This window comes from Corvus kubaryi, unplaced genomic scaffold (assembly GCF_017639235.1).
Source record: "Corvus kubaryi isolate FWS band 111438036 unplaced genomic scaffold, C.kubaryi_AGA036_p1.0 76, whole genome shotgun sequence".
NCBI classification, from domain to species: Eukaryota; Metazoa; Chordata; class Aves; order Passeriformes; family Corvidae; genus Corvus; species Corvus kubaryi.
Genome location: NW_024582063.1, coordinates 12,413,736 through 12,433,650, shown reverse-complemented (window position 1 = coordinate 12,433,650; position 19,915 = coordinate 12,413,736). Strand labels below are relative to the sequence as shown.

General features: G+C 38.4%; 1 protein-coding gene across 4 annotated transcripts in view; it reads left to right on the top strand.

Moving 5' to 3' along the window:
• Positions 1 to 19,915, top strand: part of THADA (THADA armadillo repeat containing) — a 220,053-nt gene that overhangs the window by 119,192 nt on the left and 80,946 nt on the right. For all 4 annotated transcript variants that reach the window (XM_042051827.1, XM_042051828.1, XM_042051829.1 and 1 more), the window contains one exon: positions 11,219 to 11,387. In XM_042051827.1, the coding sequence (XP_041907761.1) occupies positions 11,219 to 11,387 (169 nt within the window). The remainder of the gene's footprint in view (positions 1 to 11,218; positions 11,388 to 19,915) is intronic.

The window sequence follows — 19,915 nt, the reverse complement described above, 5'->3', positions numbered from 1 at the left end:
AGATGCATTTTCTGTCTGGTTACTTAGCAAAGTATTACAATTTTTATGGTTGCCAGGGGACAATACCAAGGATTCTGCAGGGGTAAATGTATTTATAATATACCTCAGTGTGTTGTTACTGGCTGTACTTCTGTCTACAGTTCTTACATCCTTGTTCTTTGAATGCCATGCCTATTTTCTGTTCATTCTGACTGTATTTGTCAGAATATACAGGGATAATTTATCTTGGTAAAACAAATACGTTGCTATTTTCCCTTCTATTTCCTTTGCTATTTTTCATTCTACAATAACAAATGAACAAAAATAAAATTGTTTCCTCTTCATTTGGTTGTTCTTTAGGAGGTGGTAATGAAGGTTGTTGTGAAGTAACCACTTTGAGAGGATCAAAGAGAAGGTCTGGTGCCAAAGGCCCTGTGCACCAAGTCATTAAATTGTATATATAAACTGTTTCTTTGAATTGCTCAGTCAGTGTTGCATTCTATAGCATCTGCGTACACGTATAATCACGTGGTAGTCCAGTGCAGTTAGAACATGTAATTGCCCTGCCATACTTTTTACCATGAGGTTTTTGTTTGACATGGGTACCAGTGTCCAGGAAGGATACAGCCATGCAGGCAGCAAAGAGGAAGGGTGAATGTGACCCACGACTGGTCTTGCAGGGCTGAGCCCGCAGTGAAGTGGTGTGTGTTTGTTGCACTGAGAAGATGAACAGAGTATTGTGTTTGCAAGCGGATGAGCAGTTCTGTGTACAAAACTGGGCTGAGCAGAAAGAATCCAAGTTGGGCTTTTGAAGAGCGTCACTTAAGCTCGAGTGGAATTTTCCATCTAGTGGGAGTAGAGCTGTGGTTGCTCTGACCGTGCCGAGATGAATTGCACAATATGAGCAGGATTAAATGCTGCAAGGACAAATCTCAATCTCTGAGCACATAGTTGTTACTCCTTGTTGAACCAGGACATTTGATTACCTATCTGCAGTTCTATTAAGCTATTTTTCCCCCTGCAGATGTTTTATTTGGAACACTTTGATTCACAACTTATTACCTCACTTTCTATTTTTTTTAAAGAGCTAGGTAGGTCTGTTTTAATGGTACTTTCTAAGATGAATGAATGTACAGCATGTTTTTAATTAACAAGGGAGCTAATCAGGAGGTAATGTTTTAAGTATGAAACAAAAACATAACCTCCCTTTTGCCTCCCTCTCCCTTTTTCAAAGACCTGTAATCTCTTCAGAATGATCTAGAATTGAGTTACCTTATGTCTTTTTGTACCATGGCATTGACAGAATGTTTGTTTAGTGTTAAATGTTTTGGGCTGAATGCTCTGAAGGAGTAGAATGGGTATTGCTTTATTAACTTGGATGCTTTTTCACTACTTGGAGTCTAGCTCTGTTTAAGAGTGTGACTTCTTAATATTTTAGAAAGTTTTTTTAAAAATTAAAATGTCAAACAATATAAGGTTTTAAAACCTTGTTGGATGTATGTGCCTTGGCTTCCCCTTAACAGAACTTAATTCTTCATGAAATTTCCCTTTTAAAACTTCAGCAAATAGACAGATTTCGAAGCAGTGCTGCTTCTAGGTGTATTATGTTGCAAGAAATGTGAACATCTTTCCATGAAATTAACACAGTTGTGAAAGAGGCACTGTTTTCTTGGGCAGAATTTTGTAACTTGCATCTTCATGCAAAATGGAAGAGCCAAATTCTGAAGTCCCGTGGTGCTGTTTCCAGTCAGGGACCCAGGGTAGGTGGCAGTGGGAAGCACTTCACAGCTGTCCTCTTTGCCCTTCTACCCTTCTCCGTCCCCCACCCTGGACTGAGGGTTTTGGTTTTGCACTCAAGAGCTTGTTACTAATATACAAGGATAATCAGTGTGACTGTTGGTTAATGATAGACACTAAGATGCAAGGAAAACAAAACCGTGTGTGATGAGAAAAAATGTTCTGTGGGGTGGAGCATTGTCATTTTTTAATTAAAAAATTTTAAAAAACTTTAAGCCATTCCTAACAGAGTGTTTAGAGAAGGAGAGAGAAAATTTTTATCATCTATGATTTTTGGAAATAGTGAGATTGATCCGGGTTTATTTTAACTTCCTAGAAAGCAGAGCAGCTGACCTGAGGCTCTCTGAGTTTCAGTTGTGTCTAACCATTTCATAAACACGAGACAGCTCACTTCTTAAGGAAGAAGACTCAGATGTAGTAGTATTAATACTGCAGAACGTTGTGTGAATTTAAATTTTCACCAATCAGTGATGTTACTCGCATGTAGGTTGCTCATTTGAAAAAGTTGTTCTTTGTTGACTTGTGCCTGTAAGTTTGATTGCTCTGTATTGTGTTTAATTATGCTAAATTATATCCAGTCTGTTCTGGTGGCTGGTTCTGTTCCACTGTAGCCCTATGACAAAGTCTGTGTGGGCTTCATGGGAATGGGTCTAGGGTAAGATGGATAATAAAGAAACAAAATTCAAATGTAGATTCAAAAGTGTCTGTAAGACTTATCTCAAAGTCTTAAATTTTAGATTTAATAAACAGCACAAGAGACGGCCAAATGCTGAAGTTCTAGTAACAAGATACCCTCATTTTGTTTGAGAAGAGCTTGGAGGAAATAATTAGTGTATATATACTTTTTATAAGCTAAAATTGCTGTTTATATAAGCTGTTTAAATACAGATTAGCTGGTGTTTGTTTTGTTTCACACATGTGCAGTTATATGTGTGGGTTTAGTATATCATCCTGTACCAGCCTTGAAAGCAGCCATCTGATTTTCTGTAGGCTGAGCACTGGTATCTTCTGGTAAGTGGCCAAACAAGGTAGCTGACTGGTTGTGCTAAATGTTTCCTCTACCTTTCTCCTCTTTTCCCTGTGTTTTAGTGTGACGTGGCAGCACTAGGAGAATTAATATTAAAACTTCCCTGGTTTCAACTGTCATTTCTGTACGACTGGGAATCTTATCAGGGGTCTGATAAGGAAAGAGCTTTTGTAGGAATGCCTTTTCATATTAGATTAAAAGAACTACATGTGTTTGTTGCAGCCCTGTTGTATTAAAATAGCTGCTTTGGATTACAGTTGTTTATGAAAACATCTCCCTGTGTTCCCTTATCAACTGCACATCTTCTCAGTCTTTGGTCTCTGGTTTTTTAATTTGCTTTGGGTTTTTTTTAGTTACTAATATTTGTTCAGTATAACTGCTCAGCGTTATAACTGTCTGCAAATACTGCATTATTTGGAATCCCCATGAGATTGGGAGCAGGCTCTGACTCATTGGAATGCCCAGTGTCCTTGTTGGGGAAGCTCATGGGGCTGAGCAGTCATTGTGAGATGAAGACAGATATCCGTTTTATTATGGGCAAGGTTCCCAAAACATGGGCTGGCATAGACATTTGGAAAAAAGGAGCAATGTGCACCCTTAAAGCATACACTGTTTTTTAGATTTTTCTTGTAGTAAATCTCTTGCTTAATATCTGAAGTGGAAATTTTGCATAGCTGGGGGAGAAGGAGGGAAGGACAGGGATTCGCTTCCCCACTGAGCTTATCTCTAATGAACTGGGACTGTCTTGGAAGTCTTCCATTTCTACTTAGATTCCTTTCTGTGCAATCCTGATTGCATAGTGATTGATACTGATCTGTAAAAATATTTATGGTTCACTATAAATATTTATTAATAAGAAGAGTTTCAGTCTTTTTCTTCCTTTTAGCATTTTTAAATAACAAATTGTAAACAGGCTGTAATTTTTTCCAGTTTGATTAAGTTCAAATTGTAGTGCTAGAGAAGAATGAGAAGTGTTTGATTGGCAGTAGGCTGCTCAAGACCGTCTGATCTACTAAAACTCTTTATTCATCTTGTACATTCTTTACTGTATTCCTGTCTTTTCTCTGAAACTGTGGACAGATGTGTGGTATCCAAGTGGTGCTGACGGGAAATACCACAACCCTTAGGTATTCGTAATTAATTTCTTATTCCAGTGTCCACTGTGTTCATCAATCATTGGCAGATTATTGTCTGAAGCAGTTTAGGAAATATTCACAAACTTCAGGGAGCTTTCAGATTCATGGCAAATAAAGGGTGACATCTGTCAGAGAGGCATTCATGAGCACTGAGAGTACCTGTCTTTTTCCAGTGTTGCAAAATCCTGAAGAGGACTAGTGGCTGGGATCCTGGGTTAAAATTTGATGTGTGTTGAACTTGGTGTATACTTGCTTGAAACATGATCGAGTAAAAAACATGATGGGGTGCTGAACTGTCAATATATGATTGGTGAAGTAATTTTATTGTTCATTTATGTACTTAAAATTAACCAGTGAGTACTCTGCTGGTCAAGATAAGTATCCAAAAGATAATATTTAGCTTATTCTGGAATAGTATTTGCAGGAAGGAATATGAAAATGGAGAGAAATAATACATTAACTATCCAGAGGATGATAAGGGAAACCAAGTATAATGATACTTTAAAAAGCCAATATTCTTTAAAAAGAACAGTCTGAGTTTGGGAAGAGTCAGTAACTGGGAAGGCTTTTTAGCAATGAGCTAGATACTTCTGATGGTATGGCTGGAAGGGAAGCATCTTTGAGAACCCAGGTCCTTTGGATGTTTTCATGGGTCTGAGGATATGTTTTTAAAATTGCTCATGTTGCAGTTTTGCTTACAATCATCTGAAGCTTTGAAAATCATCACAAGGTACTGAGAATTGATTTTTTCGTTCAACTTCCCTTTCATAGAGTTCAGAATAGAGTTGCTAAGACAGAAAGTAGTCTTTGTTTTGTTTTTTTTCCCAGCTCTGGGTAGTAAGTGGTGTGTTTTTCTTTCTGTTATTCTGCAGTAGTGAAACATCATGGTAACTGTTCCCAAATTAACGAAGTAGAAATAGATTGTGAATAAAATTGTCTTTTACATGATCTTGAGATAAGAGCAGGGTTTTTTTTTTTTTTTTGGTCTAGAGTGCTCTGAACCGAAATGGAGGCTCTACCCTCATATATCTTCAGTAGTTACATAAGCCTAGAGTCTACCTACCTGGACATACTCTTTGGGATTTCTTGATGGGAATTCAAGAACAGATGCCATTTAAATTGTGTCAGCATGTTCTATAGGAAATCTCCATTTGACAAGAACATATTTCTGTTCCTCTGGAGTTTACACACTGTATTAGTAATAGTTTTCATAGACTCAGATGTTAGCGATCCTAGGTGTTTTGGCTTGCTAAAACACAACAATTCAAGTTTCTGATGTTGATTCAGCTTGGTATCAGTTGGCCACTTGTTTACATTAACCTGGGCCTTGGTGACAAGAAGAGAGAAATGTCTATAATTTTTCCTTAGAAAGCCCTGGGAAACATATGGAAAAACAGCTCCTGGCAGAGCTTGTGGACAGCTTTCTCAAATAAAAGCCTGTGTGCTTTGCCTACATACTTTCTGCAGTATTTATGGCTACTCTGGTTCATTAAGTGCTTGTGTGGAAACTACTGCCCTTACAAAAACATGGGGTTTTATCTTAATTGCCCAAGTTGGAAGAATAAAATACTTCACACAATATATAAAGAGACTAGAAGTTTGGGCAACCATTAACATCACTTTAAAGGAAATAGATAAGAGTTTAGAGGTTTAGTACTACATAAATAACCTGAAATTAAATTTGGCTTGTTTCTGTCCATGGTTTTGCTCAAACATTTCCTGAGCTACATTTATGTGTTGATTGTAGATCTAAAACCTCCCACAAACTGTTGGTACCTCTGTAATATTTTCCTATTTTACAGGTAAATATTGAGGAGCCATATCAAAACTCAAGTTTTTCTGGTGTTTTTTTTTTTTTTAATCTTAGATTAAAGAACAAAAAATTATTCTCAGCCCAATTATAATACAGGTTTCCACAGAGAAATAAGTTTTTAAATTAAATGCTTTGGATAGTTCTATTGCTAAGGAACACGGAAAAATAAAATGGAAAATTGTTGTGTTTCCTTAAAAGCACAAACCAAGCAAATCAAAAAATGAACAAAAGAAACTGTAGGTACATGTGTAGCAAATTATTTTTGATATTCCAGGAAGCCTTACTCTCTCAGTAATGAATAGGCACTGTCCTGCTGATTCATCCACAGTATGGAAGTCCAAGTTAATTGTGTGGAAGCATGAGTGTATTTTTTGTTTAATTCTATTTTTGGACCTCACTTAGCTTGGAAACCTGTCACACTGCATTTGTAGTTGCTAAAGGTATTCCTTTAGGAGATAATTTGAAGGGGAAAAATTTACTAGTATTATAATCTTCAGGAATGCATACAATGCTCTTGAATGTTAATATCCAAACTCTTGTAATAGGAACTGAATCTGTTGCTAAATACTTTTCCCTCTGATCTCTGACCACCATCCGTGTTTTTCCTACTCTCATTTCTTGGTTTTAATTCTTGCTTTGGAACTGATGACATAACTTGAACTGTATAGCTGCATCGTGGAGGAAAGACGAAATCTCCTTCTCATACTACCTACTGTGTCTCTATAGAATCAGACAGAAGACTTAGCACAATTTTTTTTACAGTGCATTTGTTAGGACCTTGTGGTATAACTAGCTCCAGGATTTAAAGAGTACCATCTATGTGATTTTTATTTATCTATATTTTTCAATCATTTTCATCTTCTAAAAGCCCTGGTGGCTGTTAAAATGCTCTAACCTGCAGGCAGAGGTGGTTGGTTTGAATTGCAAGGCCTTTTCCTGCCTCATGCTGCACTCTTCCCCCAAGCTCCTTGTGATGGTGGTAGGATACTTGGATTGACTTAGAAGCTCAGAGCCCTTTCTGCAGAACCTTCACTGTATCACTAATAAGAAATGACATTGTTAGTAATGCACAGATCACTGTGACAACAGCCAGTAAAACCTGGAAATAGACATTTCTCTCCTTGCTAGTCCTTCTAACAACTGTAGGAATTATTTAATATAATGAACATATTTTCAGCAACAGGTGTAATTTTTCAAATTAATTCTGCTAATTTGTTTCTGTGACCTTTATATAAAAGGTAATCCTTATTTGTGTTGTTAGTTTGGGTAATATGAAGTCTGTTGAAGGGGGAGAAATAAAGGGTGGAAAATGAGCGCATAGGAAACACCTGCAGGTTTGTTTTTTCTTTTCTTTTTTTTTTCCCCAGAAGAAGTTTAAGATATTATTATTTACAGCTAGTGTTCTGTTGTTTGTAGCCAGAGTAATAAATCAGATACTTTGATGTGTGCAGAGGAGTATGGAATCTTTGTGCCTTATGCGAGTTGGTGATAAATCATGTCAGTTAGGAGGGCGGTTCAGGATCTAAGTGTTGAAGCTGGAACGGAGCAGTGGAAATGGATTGAATTGAATCTACGGTTACACAGAGCGAAACCTTCTCAGATTTATTGACTTTTTGTTCTTGATCGTGGACTGTTTCAAGTAAACATGTTTACATCCAATACCTCATGCACCTAGATAAACAGTACTGAGTTCAAGGTGAAATACTACAGTTGTTAATAGTCCTCAGGATTGAATAGGAGTGTATCACATGAGGATTTTGCAAGTTTCATTCTTGCTGCTGCCTTGAAGAATAATAAAATCAGGTCGGCATGATGTATGTTTTTATATATGACAACATTTTAGATAATTCCTAGATTTTAAAGTCTACTTATATCTGCCTGCATGTAAAGGTAGTGTCACATACTGAAAACACTTCCCCCCCTCCCCCAAGCACCTTTCAAATCAAAGGAGATGGAACAATTTTAAGTGCAGGTTTGTACGCACATCTACGCTGTCCTAATGGATACAAGATTCCACTGGTTGTATTTCCTACAGAGATGATGAGCCTGCAGCAGATTTGAGTTGTGCTGTTGCCAGGTGAAGCTCAGAGTCTGGATGGTGAAGTACCACATTTGGAGGTCCTTTTCTGCTAGTGTCCCACCAAGGCAACTGCTATCACATAAATGAAACTCATCTCAGGGATGGCAGTGTGGTAAACTACTGCAGGAGGAGTAACCTGAGTAGTTCCACAGCCTTAAAATGCTTCTTTCTTCAGCTGCTGGGTTTTGCTGCAGATACAAAACTGAGTTACTGTAATTGCCATAATTGTGCAATAATATTTCTTGATGCTGTTTGTGAGATTGCTTCCCATAATGGTTGCTAAACTCTAGATAAAACAAATTTTTAACAATACAGGTAGTAGACTCAGTGCTAAAGTGTATGGTTTGGAGCTTGGTATAACAATGAGCAAAAAATTGCAAAATTGGGTTAGAATGACATTTTTCTGTTGCTCAGTTGTTTTATTTGCATTCAGTCTTTCTATCCCTTTTTGAGAATTGATCCTGTTTAGTTTTATTTACAGGTGAGAGGTTTTATGTAAGTGGGATCCAGTAAAAATCAAAACTCTGATCTAGGGTGCTGTTAGAGGATGGAAAAACTAGTATATGTTTTGACATTCTCCTGGCAAACTTCTTGCATGATTCAGGAATGAGGCCAAGTGCCTTCAAAACATGAGAGATGTACACCTAAGTGCCTTCAGGGTATGCAGAAGTTCAGGGATAGGTCACTAGTGGTGACTTGGCATGACATCTGACATATGTATGTGAAAGAAGGAGTATTTTTTAAGTATTATCAAGTGCTGTTTCTTGTGGGGCGGTGGGGATTGGAAAGAACTGTTTTTCTTTGAGTGTTAGATTTAAAAATAAGTATTTTAAATAAATGAGAAGAAACAGTAGGAATGTTAACCCATCTCAGATTTGGGAAGCTGTTTGTTGATGTGAAATACCTTTCATGTGTTCCCATACATGTCCCTATAAAGCAGATACTGTATTGTTCTTAAACTTTTGTGGTGCTCTTGTTCCTTAGTGCTGATTTCATAGGCGTGCTGTTCTCAGGATTCCCGCTAAGGTGTCAGTCCCTGTGAACACCCTGCACCCTGTGTGGCAGCCTGGAGTGTGAGAAGTGTGCATGAATGTACAGCAGGTGTGTAGGACAGTGGCAGGCTGCTGGCTGGGTTGCCCTTTGGGCAGGCAGGGGCTGTGGGATTGCTTTTGCCTCAGGCACAGAAAGTTGCAGAGCTGGGTCCACGGCGTCCTGGGGGAGTTCTCCATGACGGGGCCCTTGTGTGATTGCTCTGCGGGAGGACTTCAGGCAGCTGAGAAAATTTTGCCTGTAACGTGAAACTATTTTCTTCTTTCTATACATAGAGCAGTCACTTCTATTTTCATAATAAATTTGATAAAATAATAGAGCGGAACAAAATTTGGCGTGTAAAATACTGTATCTCCATATACGTAGGTGCATGTGTTATAAATCTTTGGTGTTTTTACAAGACAAAAAAGTTAAAGTCAGGTTATTTAAAAATATATAGTAATTCATTGCATTGTGTTTGAGGAGAAAGCCCCCTCTTGAAGCATGTAGTGTTGGAAAGTACCCTTGCACAAGGCAGAGGAAACCCTGGCATTTTACCCATTTTCCACTCCTGTGAAGACATGTCAGATTCCTTGGTATCTGTAAAAGTCATAAACAAAATTAAGAAAACATGGTTCAGCAGAGCTGAAAGAATGGTTGCCGACAATTACTTCTTAGATTTCAGTTTACTATGAAGTAGAATTAAAATGTTTTTGTTTAAAAAAAAAAAAGGGTTTTTTTTGGAACTGACTTTCTTCTCACACCTTGTCAATACAGGATTAAAGCTTTTCCTATGGCAGAGTCTCTAATTGTGACTGTTCTGCTCTAGCATCCTGTAGTGAAGGATGGCCAGTCTGTGAAAACGAAATGTAAAGATGGTCTTTGTAAAAATCATGATGGAACATACAACCTTATTTGCAAGGGTGAAAATTCCCACAAAAAACTGTTGTTTAGGGGGTAGTATAGCTCTCTCTGAAGGAGACCTGTGTCTTTCAGGCATGCCAAGGCATAACATATCTATTTCAGTTAGGACTATTTAGTTTCTTAGTGTTCAAAACCCTGTTAGCTGGATTGGTGGTTCAAGATGCAAACTGTCTTCTGTATTTCTTTGATGTGAAATAAAGTAATATAAATAAATTAATTTAAATAATTATTTATTATAAGTAAAGTAAAATAAACTACTACTTTGAATATTGATTTAAATTTGCTACAGATACTTGAAAATCTGGAATACCTTTTAATTTCATTTAACTTTTAAATATGTAGGCATGACACTGCAGGATTTTTTTGTTTGTTTTTCAGCAGAGGTCAAAATCATTTTGGCAGGGGATAATCTCATCTACATGTGATGTTGTAAGATAAAAATACATAGGAAGCAATTCAGGAAAAGGATGAGTATTGGAGTAGGGAAGGCCGTCTCTCTTGGGTCATCACAATCATCTGGGAAGTATCAGAGCATAACTTCAGCTGTACTGTATTTTTCATCACCTAAGACATTTGGCCTTTTTTGTCTAAACCCTGTAGTAGCTTTCTCAGTTTTCTGGGTGGCTGAATTGTTACCTGCATTGCCAAAATTCACACCTGCAAGAATTACTGGCTTTGAAAGACTTAGCCTAACCTGCTTAGCTGATTAAGGACTCTTACTCACGTCAATTCAGTATACATGCTACCATATAACTGGTTAATGTGTTACTGTAGCTGAATAGCTCATTCTGTATGTATTTTCGTAAATCTACAGCCTGTCAAAACCTTAATTGCATTAAAAGGTGAAAGATTCTTTTTGGCATTTACCGTATGTGGAGTCCTGCATCTTACTTTTTATTCAAAATTAACTGCTGTTTTTCTTTTAGATACTAATTATAAACAATGGAAAGTTATTTTCTAATGTCTTTTACTTCCTGCCTTTAAATGTGTTCTAGAAACCAGTGGGAGTTTTGGCCCAAAATTCAGTGGACACCATGTTGTGTTCTCATGGAAACATCTGATTAACAACATGGAGATAACAATTTAAGTCAAACTCATAATACATTTGAATATGATTAGTAAGTAACACAAACATCAAGAAAGATATTTACAGGACTATATACTTACCTGTCTCATGGCATAATTGCATTTTTTCCTCTTTTTTTCTTTTTTCTTTATCTAAACACCAGAACTTTTGAATGAAAACAAATCCTCTGGCATAGCTCTAGTATGACTTACCTTTCTGGGCAAATATTCTTTCACTACCGAGAAGACTGTATATTAGATTTGTGAGAAATATGTTACAGTTTTCATTGCATTAATGCTTTGTTTGTTTTAGGCACCCCAGTGATTGGAGCTGGATGAGAAGTAACAGGTCTTTCTCCTTTCTGCAGGTGTGGGCACTCCCCCGTGTACCACTGCCGCGAGATGTCGGGCCGGGCCCTCGTTCCCTTCGTTATGGCCAATGAAGTTCCACACACAGTGCTGGCCCTGCTGCAGGGGCTCCCAGACCCTGCCACTCATTGCATGCGACAGAACACTGTTCATGGAACCCTGCTGCAAGTAAGCTTGGGAGGCTTGTTTTACATCGACTTTTTTGTTTTCATTTTGTGGGGGTTTTGTTGGTTTTTTTTTTTTACTGTAGGGTTTTTTAAACATTTTTTGGTCATACTTGACAGCCAGATAACATGCCATGAGTTGTGCTTAACATTCATACGTTGTCAAAACATACATGAAGACTGCTTTTGAGTTGATTCTGTCAGATGATAAATGTGGAATGCACGTTTCAGCTGTCATTTGAAGGCAGTAAGCTGTAAGTAGTAACATTTGCATTTCAATATAATGTTTCATCTCCAGAGATTAAAGTGCTTTAAGAGCAAATATCCTTATCTGAATGTATTTACGGAGAGATCTCTGTGACTTGCCCAAAATGACTGAACAAATCCAAGACAAAGCTGAACTTCATGCACCAGTAGCATTGTATATATATCTTCAGATTCACTACTTACCCACATAATTATTTATTACTTCATTTGCTTTTCCTGCTACGCCAACAGCTTCCTGTCAGTGTGCTGTACAAGTTGTGGTAAACTTTATATGTTGGCTTCTGGAAACATTTTGGAGTACAGCTCACTTACCAGAAGTTTCTTCATTCTCCGTGTATCATTCCTCTGGTTTATGGCAGTCAGTTCACTGTGTTTCATTTTTAAGCTATCATGGTAATAAGTTACTGATTTTTATTGCTTGTTTTTCACAAGCGACCTTCCAACAAAGCCATATTGTACATGATCAGCTCTGTTGGTCTGTCTTAGTTGGCAAACTTTCTAGGTACATGTTCCCACTGTAAGCTGTGTGCTGGGGTGTGTATGGTTGTTTTGATTTGGGTTTTAATTGTGTTTTTTCCAGCATATTATTTCCCATTAAAATCAGGACTTTCAGGAAATCTAGGAAATGAGTGAAGTCCCTCTAGAGCTATTAATGTCAGCTTTACCTGTAAAGGGTTTCACAGCTCCTGAAGTGTCAGGAAAAGAGGGTTATTCCAACAGCGAGAATGAAATGCTTTCTTAATCCAAAATGATTATAACTCTAGTCATGAGGGTATGGACTGGAAATACTGTATAGAGCTATTGCCTTCTTTTCAGTTGCCTGGAAAAAAAAAAGGGTGAATATGAAAGAGCCCAAAGGATGATCTAGTTTTTAATCCAGTATTGCTAACATGATCTTACGCAGAGGTGTAGGGAGTTTTCCATATCTGTGAGGTCGAAGTTATTCCCAGGGCTTTAACCTGATATTTCATCAGTTTTGAGCAACTATTAGGAGCTACTACTGCAATTTGTACTGCACAAGGAGAGACCAGTGCAGTCAGAGAATGATATTCTTCCAAAAAATGTCAGTTGTACCATAACAGTTCAGTGGTTTGGTTTCTCACATTTGTCTTGGGCTTTGCCGTTATTTATGAATGAAGGATGCTCAAAATCTTTATTTAATGCTTAATTTAATTTAGTGTATGGCTGACATGTATGGCAACTATCTGTTGCTAGTTTAAAATAACAAAGCATTCAGAAGTACTGTAGGGTGGTAAAGATGTGCAAAAAATGGAGGAAAGGCAGTGGTGTTTGTTGCAGCTCTAAAATACCAGTGCCGGGTAGTTCAACCTGTATAAGCAGTACAAAGAGGAACGTGTTGTGACTTTTTAGGGGCTGCTGGATGCCTTGTTTCAGTTTTCTTTTTATCAGTGTTAATTGGGACTTGCAAATCTGCTGGTAAGGCTCATTGAACTGTAGAAAATTATATTATGGGGACTGTTGGTTAAAGCGCTTTCTCAGAATGCTTACTTGAAGAGAGATGGTCATCTGGAAGTGTTCAAAACTGTTTGCACTGCTTTTCCATGACACAGTGGAGGATTTATCATCCTTCTTGATAACAAAACCAAAACAAAAATCCCTACTAAAAAGAGCAAGTTTGTACAAAACTCAGTAAAATATACATTTTTCCAGTAATACAAGGCCAATATCTTACGAAAATGGAATTCAGTAATTTCATTTGTTCAGTCACATGAGAAGCTCATTGCCCGACTTTATTTCAGTGTTCATATGCTGTCAAGTTCTAAAAAGGAAGGCTGGGATTATTCAGAATTAGGTGGCAGTGCCAGATGTAGTGAATCTTGAAGGTATATTTCAGCTATGTTTCAGAGTTATGTAATCACTTCATCTGTTGCAAGCCAAGTGTTAATTTATAGAAAGATCATTCAAAAAGAGTTCAGCATGAAGTGCTTGTCCAGACATGGCTTGGTTTTCAAAATGCTGAGCTTGCCAAGAAGTGTTTTTTTGACCATGGATGCAGAGATGTGTTTAACTTCAGACCTCTGCCTTATGTGAAAATGTCTTTTTCTCCACAGTGTTTTAACTGTGGCTCAATTTACATAGGAATGTGAATGTTCATGAGGATAAAATAATGTTATGCTTTACAGGGTTTACAGAATAATTTTTTTCAAGAATTATCTAAGAGGGATGCTGCTGTTCTGTAACACTTGGAGAGCTGATGATTATTCTTCAAGAAGCAGTTCTGCATCATGAGCAAATGCATTGACTTGAATAAGACAATGAAAAATCTTTTCTATGCCTAAGGTTTTCTTTATGAGTACAGATTCTGCTTTGCTCCATAATCCAAACTGGCATGGGCTGGGGGAAGGAAATCAAGTTTCTAATTCACAAGAAAATGCAGAAATTTTGTACTAGCTTTCTTGAATAATGAAACGTTTCTGGGTTGTTTTAAGATCTACACTTTTTAGCTGATCAGCTGAAAGGAAGAGCTCATTTGGAGCTTTATGTAGGGACTTCTGGAAGAGTATCAGAATTTGACTAGGGAAGCCTTTATGTTCGTGAATTTTTCTGATTTTTTGCAGTTGCTGAGGAACTTACAAATATTTGGGAAGACTGTAAGGTTTTCTTATCAGAGGATCAAATGTTCTTTTGACTTTCTCTCTCTTTGGGACTGGAATTTCTGCAGTATATATTCTGTCTTTCCTGAAAAATTGAGAAATTCAGAATGAACCAGGCAAGGCTGCCTTTTACCTTCACATCCTCAATCAGGCATTCCTTGGTTGTGATGGAGTTCCAGCAGAGCTCCTCTCCTTGTTATTTGCTCTGCTGCTTTTATTGGGGAGTTGTTGTCGGTGCTCTCTGGGAGGCCTCTGGGTTGCTTACACAGTGCTGTGTTGGTCACCCAGCAGCTGCCAGGGTGGTTGAAGCCCCGCATGAGGACCAGGGCCTGGAGACACAAGGCTGTTTCCAGCTGTCTGTAGAAGCCCTTGTCCACTTGTTCTGCCTGGTTTGGCAGCTTATAGCAGACACCCCCTGAGTGTCACCCACACTTCAGTCCTCACCCATAAGCTCCCATGGCTCATCGTCCATCCCCAGGCAAAGCTCTGTGCGTTATGGTCGTTCTGTCACAGAGAGGTCAACCCCCATCTTCTCATCTTCCCTACCTGTCCTTCCTAAAGAACCTGTATCCCTCCATTGCATTACCCCAGACATGTCAGCTATTGTATCATCTCCATGATCCCAGCAATATCACAGACTGCATCTGCACACAGGCCTTTTAATTCCTCTAATTCCTTAAAGTCTTCCTTTGAATGCTTTGAAGTGAAGAAAAGTTACAGGGACCCTATCATGATTTGTCCAGAAAACAAGGCAGCACCTTTAATTCATCTGGTTGTGGGTTATTTATGATGATTAAAAAACCCTCCCAAATGCATAAACTTTCAGATTGGTTTGCCAAGGAAAGCAGATGTTAGACTTCAGCTTTTGTTTTTATCTTGTGAGAATCAGTTAACATGATTGATGCTGGATTTCAAAGCCTGTGTGATGTTCATGGATTGAGAATCCGGTTGTTTTTAGTACAGTGGAATAGCAATAGTATGACTGGAGCTTTCAGTCACAGTTCTGCACTCATTAGTTTCCAGAAATCTTTTTCACATTTGTATACTGGAAAAATCTGTACTCTGAGTGTGTGTATACCCTTACATGCTATTCGTATCAAGAACAATCCATTGGGCAGCTGCCATTAATCATGAGCAGACGTAATTACTGTTAAGGTTTATTTGTTTTCAAAATTAATGAATCTGCACATCAATTGACTCATTATCTTGTGTTTTATCAGTTTGATCTTCTTCATATTCACTTTGGCAAGCCTACAGTTACATATTTTCAGAACACAAGGGATTAGGTCAATGAAAGTTATTAAAAGAGACATTGTGTTTTCATTAACTTGTCTGTGCCGTGTTCTGAAACGTTGAAGGTGCTGCCTTGCTTTCTAGAGGTCTTGTGTGGATTCATAACTACATGCTGACAGTGTCTAGCTTGAGATTGGGATACAAACCGGTACAAAAAATTTTGCTTCTCTTATTTGGCCATTCTATTTGAAGAGCTCTTTGCATTCCCTTTGGCATTTTTTGAGCACAGATTAGGAGAAAGGAGGATTCAGTGTTGTCTTCTCCCTTATCATTTGCTGCTTATATATGGAGGGGACTGCATGAGTTTAAGTGTGCCTCCACTTGTTGCCTCCGCCAGGAGATGGATTGCACAGTCCAAGATAAAGGTTTTCATAGAAGTTCCCAGCTGCACATATCATTAAAGAACAATTTCTGTCTGGAATCTGCTTTGTTCATGATGAGTATTTACATTTTGGGTGGTACTTCATAGAAGGAATCAACCAACTTCATAGAATAAAATAAAAAAAAATCCTCTGCTGGTCTGTCATGTTCTTGCAGGTGGATCCTTCCTCTTGTGACTGGTTTTGGTTTCTGCTATAACTCAAAAGCCACAGAAATTTTGCTTGCTCTACTGTGGTCCTTAGAAAAATTTCTTTCTATCCCACATCTTCTCATGTGAGGCCTGGCTGGTAGCTTCTCTTCTTCTCACTGCTGTCTTCCCACTTATTACTGTTACTTTGTCACTCCTACTGATTTATCCTGAGATTTGTTCCCTGAGCATATGCCAGTGTTTCGCATTGCAAGAGAAAAACTGTATTTCTTCTCTCTGGGTATCTGTTCTTAAAGGCATACAAAATACAACTGGCAGATGAAACGGACAATTTGTTACGCTTTGGTGCAGGGTTAAGAGTTCATGAAGATAAAAATGGAAATTCACTTATTTAATGTTGTTTTGAGTGTCATCAATCAGCAGTCATTTGCTCTTCACAAAGTTTTATGCTTAATATTCCAACTTTCTCCAAACTGAGTTTTTATCCGCAAAATTCTGTAGTTTCAGTTAACTAAATGGGTGTTAGAGCAGTGGGCTGGTTCAAAGAAGTGTGTTTGTGTGTGGGGGGTTGGTTTTTCCTTGTTTGTTTTTTGTGATCACTAATTCAAACAGTTCTGTTTGGCATATGAATGCAAAGTCTCATGCAAGGAATGTTGTTTTGAGATTTTGAACATTTTTGTTTAGTTTTTGAAACAAGCAGCACTGTTGCGTCTGAAATCTAAAGAACAGGCTGAGTCACATTGACTCAGTTACATGTGACAAATTAGACTTATGGGAGAAATTTGGCTTTATCACTCTGTACATTAGTTAACATTCATTTTAAAGATTAAGCTTCCTACTGACTTCAGTGGGACAAGAAGTTGGCAGTTACTTTTCAGGGAATGGCATCATCTTATAGAATTAGACCCATCTTTCTGAAAATACTTCAAAATGAAAGAATCTAGAGCCTTTGTATTAAAAAATAATAATACGATTAAAACACCTGCATGGTTGCATAGTGGGTTTTTCTGTACAGGACTTTTATTAGAGCATCATAGAATTGTTTGGGTTGGAAGGGACCTTAAAGATCATCTGGTTCCAATGCCCCTGCTACGGTCAGGGACACCTTCTCCAACATGAGGTTGCTCAGAGCCCCATCTAGCCTGGCCTTGAATACTATGAAAGTCATGTACTATTTCTTTTTTTTTTTTTATTTCTGGAGTTTATTGAATCCATCGAGGTTTGTGCAATGGTAGAACTTTAAGTTCTCTGTATCAACTCTTTGGATATACTGATTTTTTTAAATCTTAATGGAGAGCTGGAAGAAGCGATTTAAAGATGAAATACTTGATTTAAAGGATGGTTGGAAACTTCATTAGAGTGGTAAGAAAATCAGGACAAGAACATAACCTCAAAACAGCCATACTGGGTCATGTAAAGATTTGTCTGTCAGGGTGCTCCCTCCAGCAAGGACTGATGGCACAAGCCTAGGAAAAAGAGTGAGACAAAGCAGCTGGAGAAACATCTGCATGTGCTGTCTTAGCTTCCAGCACTTTTGAGCCAGAGATGTATGGATGTGACTTTGTGGAAGATAAAAATCAAGTACATGGTTTTACTAATGAAAAGCAGCAATTCATGATGAAAACATCAATATGTTGGGTAGTTTAATTATCTGGCAGAGTTGTATTAAGACAGGTTGTTGTTGATAAAAGTAATGAAAGCAGAGGCTGCCTAATGAATGCTGATGCCTCTTTCCTTCCTTCGAGAGGAGGAGGATTTTGGCTGAAATTACTCCAACGGAAGGTCAGGCTTTAGGTATTTCAGATTGCAATCACTCTCGTGTTTTATGAGTTTAATACTTGAATACTTACTCAGAGAACTAAAGGCAGTTTAAATAATTCGAAAATAAAGCAGGGAAGAATGATGCATGAAGGAGAACTCACAAGCAGTCACTGGACCTTTTATTGGACTGAATAGGTAATAAAACCCCCCAGACTCCAATGACTAGGGTCACTAGAATATGAGGAAACAAGTCAAATACATTCTGAAGGTCATTCTTGGATGCTGGTCCTTGTTGCTGGGTAAAAGAGAGAGGTGTACTATTCATTAGTTTCACCTGAAAATCCTTAATGTGAATTAGCAGCAGTGCTGTAGTGACCATATTTTTTTCTTGTTTTGAAGCCAGAGGATTTCTAGAGTCTGAGAGAATGAATGGGGAAGTAATGTATTGTTTACTTGGCTTTATTCAGTAGCCTAGAAACATTGACTATGGTGAATTGCATTTTATTTGTCTTGGCAGTAAAGTTTGAAGTGTAGCAGTTCAGTGTTGGCTTATAAAAACTCAATATAGTAAACAAACCTTACTTTATCTAGTGATCAAAGAAATAAACCTGCTAAAATTAAATGTTTTCCTGTGAAACTTCCTTTCAACTGTTTCTTTTCTAACCTCAGTTTTTAGTGTTTAAGATAAGCCTTACTTTTAAGATTAGTACAAACATTAAAGAAATACTGATGTCAAGCTGGAAACATTCACTTATATGTAGCTGGCAATAGCAGAACAGTTGTCTCATGTCTTCATGCTGTGAAATTATATTGACTGTTACATAAGGGTGCACTGATACAAGGAGGCAGTAAGCATTTGAGAAGGAGATTTATATCTATGAATGCAACAGAAATGCAGCTGAGTTCCAGGAATGGGAGGAGGCAGTCTCTGAAAGAGAGTCATTGATGAGTTTTGCCAGAGGTTTTCTTTCAGCTGTTTTTTTAATTTAAAAAAAAAAAAGCCAAGAAAAAGGCACGTAATATGGCTGATTGACTGGGCAGGCCTACAAGTTGTACATTGCTTTGAAGTTGCTCTAACTGTAATTAGTAATGCTCTCAAATATTGTCTCTGACTTCCTAAGATATGTCACCGCTTTTCAAAAGGACACAGATGTACACAGCTCTTACAACTCTATTAAGTCTTTTCAGTTTCTGCGTCACTGAGTTCCTTCCTACAGCAACTAAGGATATGCAAAGATGCTGTTTGTGTAAACCTTGTGAGGTCACATCTTCCTAGGAAAAAAACCCCATGGTTTAGTACAGAATGAGCAATATTCATCAGTTAGTGAAAACAAGGCACTGCTGTATTTAACTGAGAGGTAACTAATAATCACAGAATCACACAGAATCACCAGGTTGGAAGACACCTCCAAGATCATCGAGTCCAACCAATGCCCTAACACCACCTCAACTAAACCATGGCACTGAGTGCCATGTCCAGTCTTTCTTTAAACACATCCAGGGATGGTGACTCCACCACCTCTCCAGGCAGACAATTCCAGTATTTAACCACTCATTCCATAAAAAACTTTTTCCTAACATCCAACCTGTATTTCCCCTGGCACAGCTTGAGACTGTGTCCTCTTGTTCTGTCAGTTGCTACCTGGCAAAAGAGACCAACTCCCACCTGACTACAACCACCTTTCACATAGTTGTAGAGAGTGATAAGGTCACCTCTGAGTCTCCAGGCCAAATGACCCCAGCTCCCGCAGTCGTTCCTCACAGGGCTTGTGTTCCAAGCCCCTCACCAGCCTTGTCACCCTCCTCTGGACGCGCTCAAGCATTTCAATGTCCTTCCTGAGCTGAGGGGCCCAGAACTGGACACAGTATTCAAGGTACCAGTGCCGAGTACAGGGGAAGAATGACCTCCCTTGTCCTGCTGGCCACACCATTCCTGATACAGGCCAGGATGCCATTGGCCTTCTTGGCCGCCAGGGCACACTGCTGGCTTGTGGTCAGTCGGCTGTTGACCAGTACCGCCAGGTCCCTTTGTGCCTGGGCACTGTCCAGCCACAGCGGCCCCAGCCT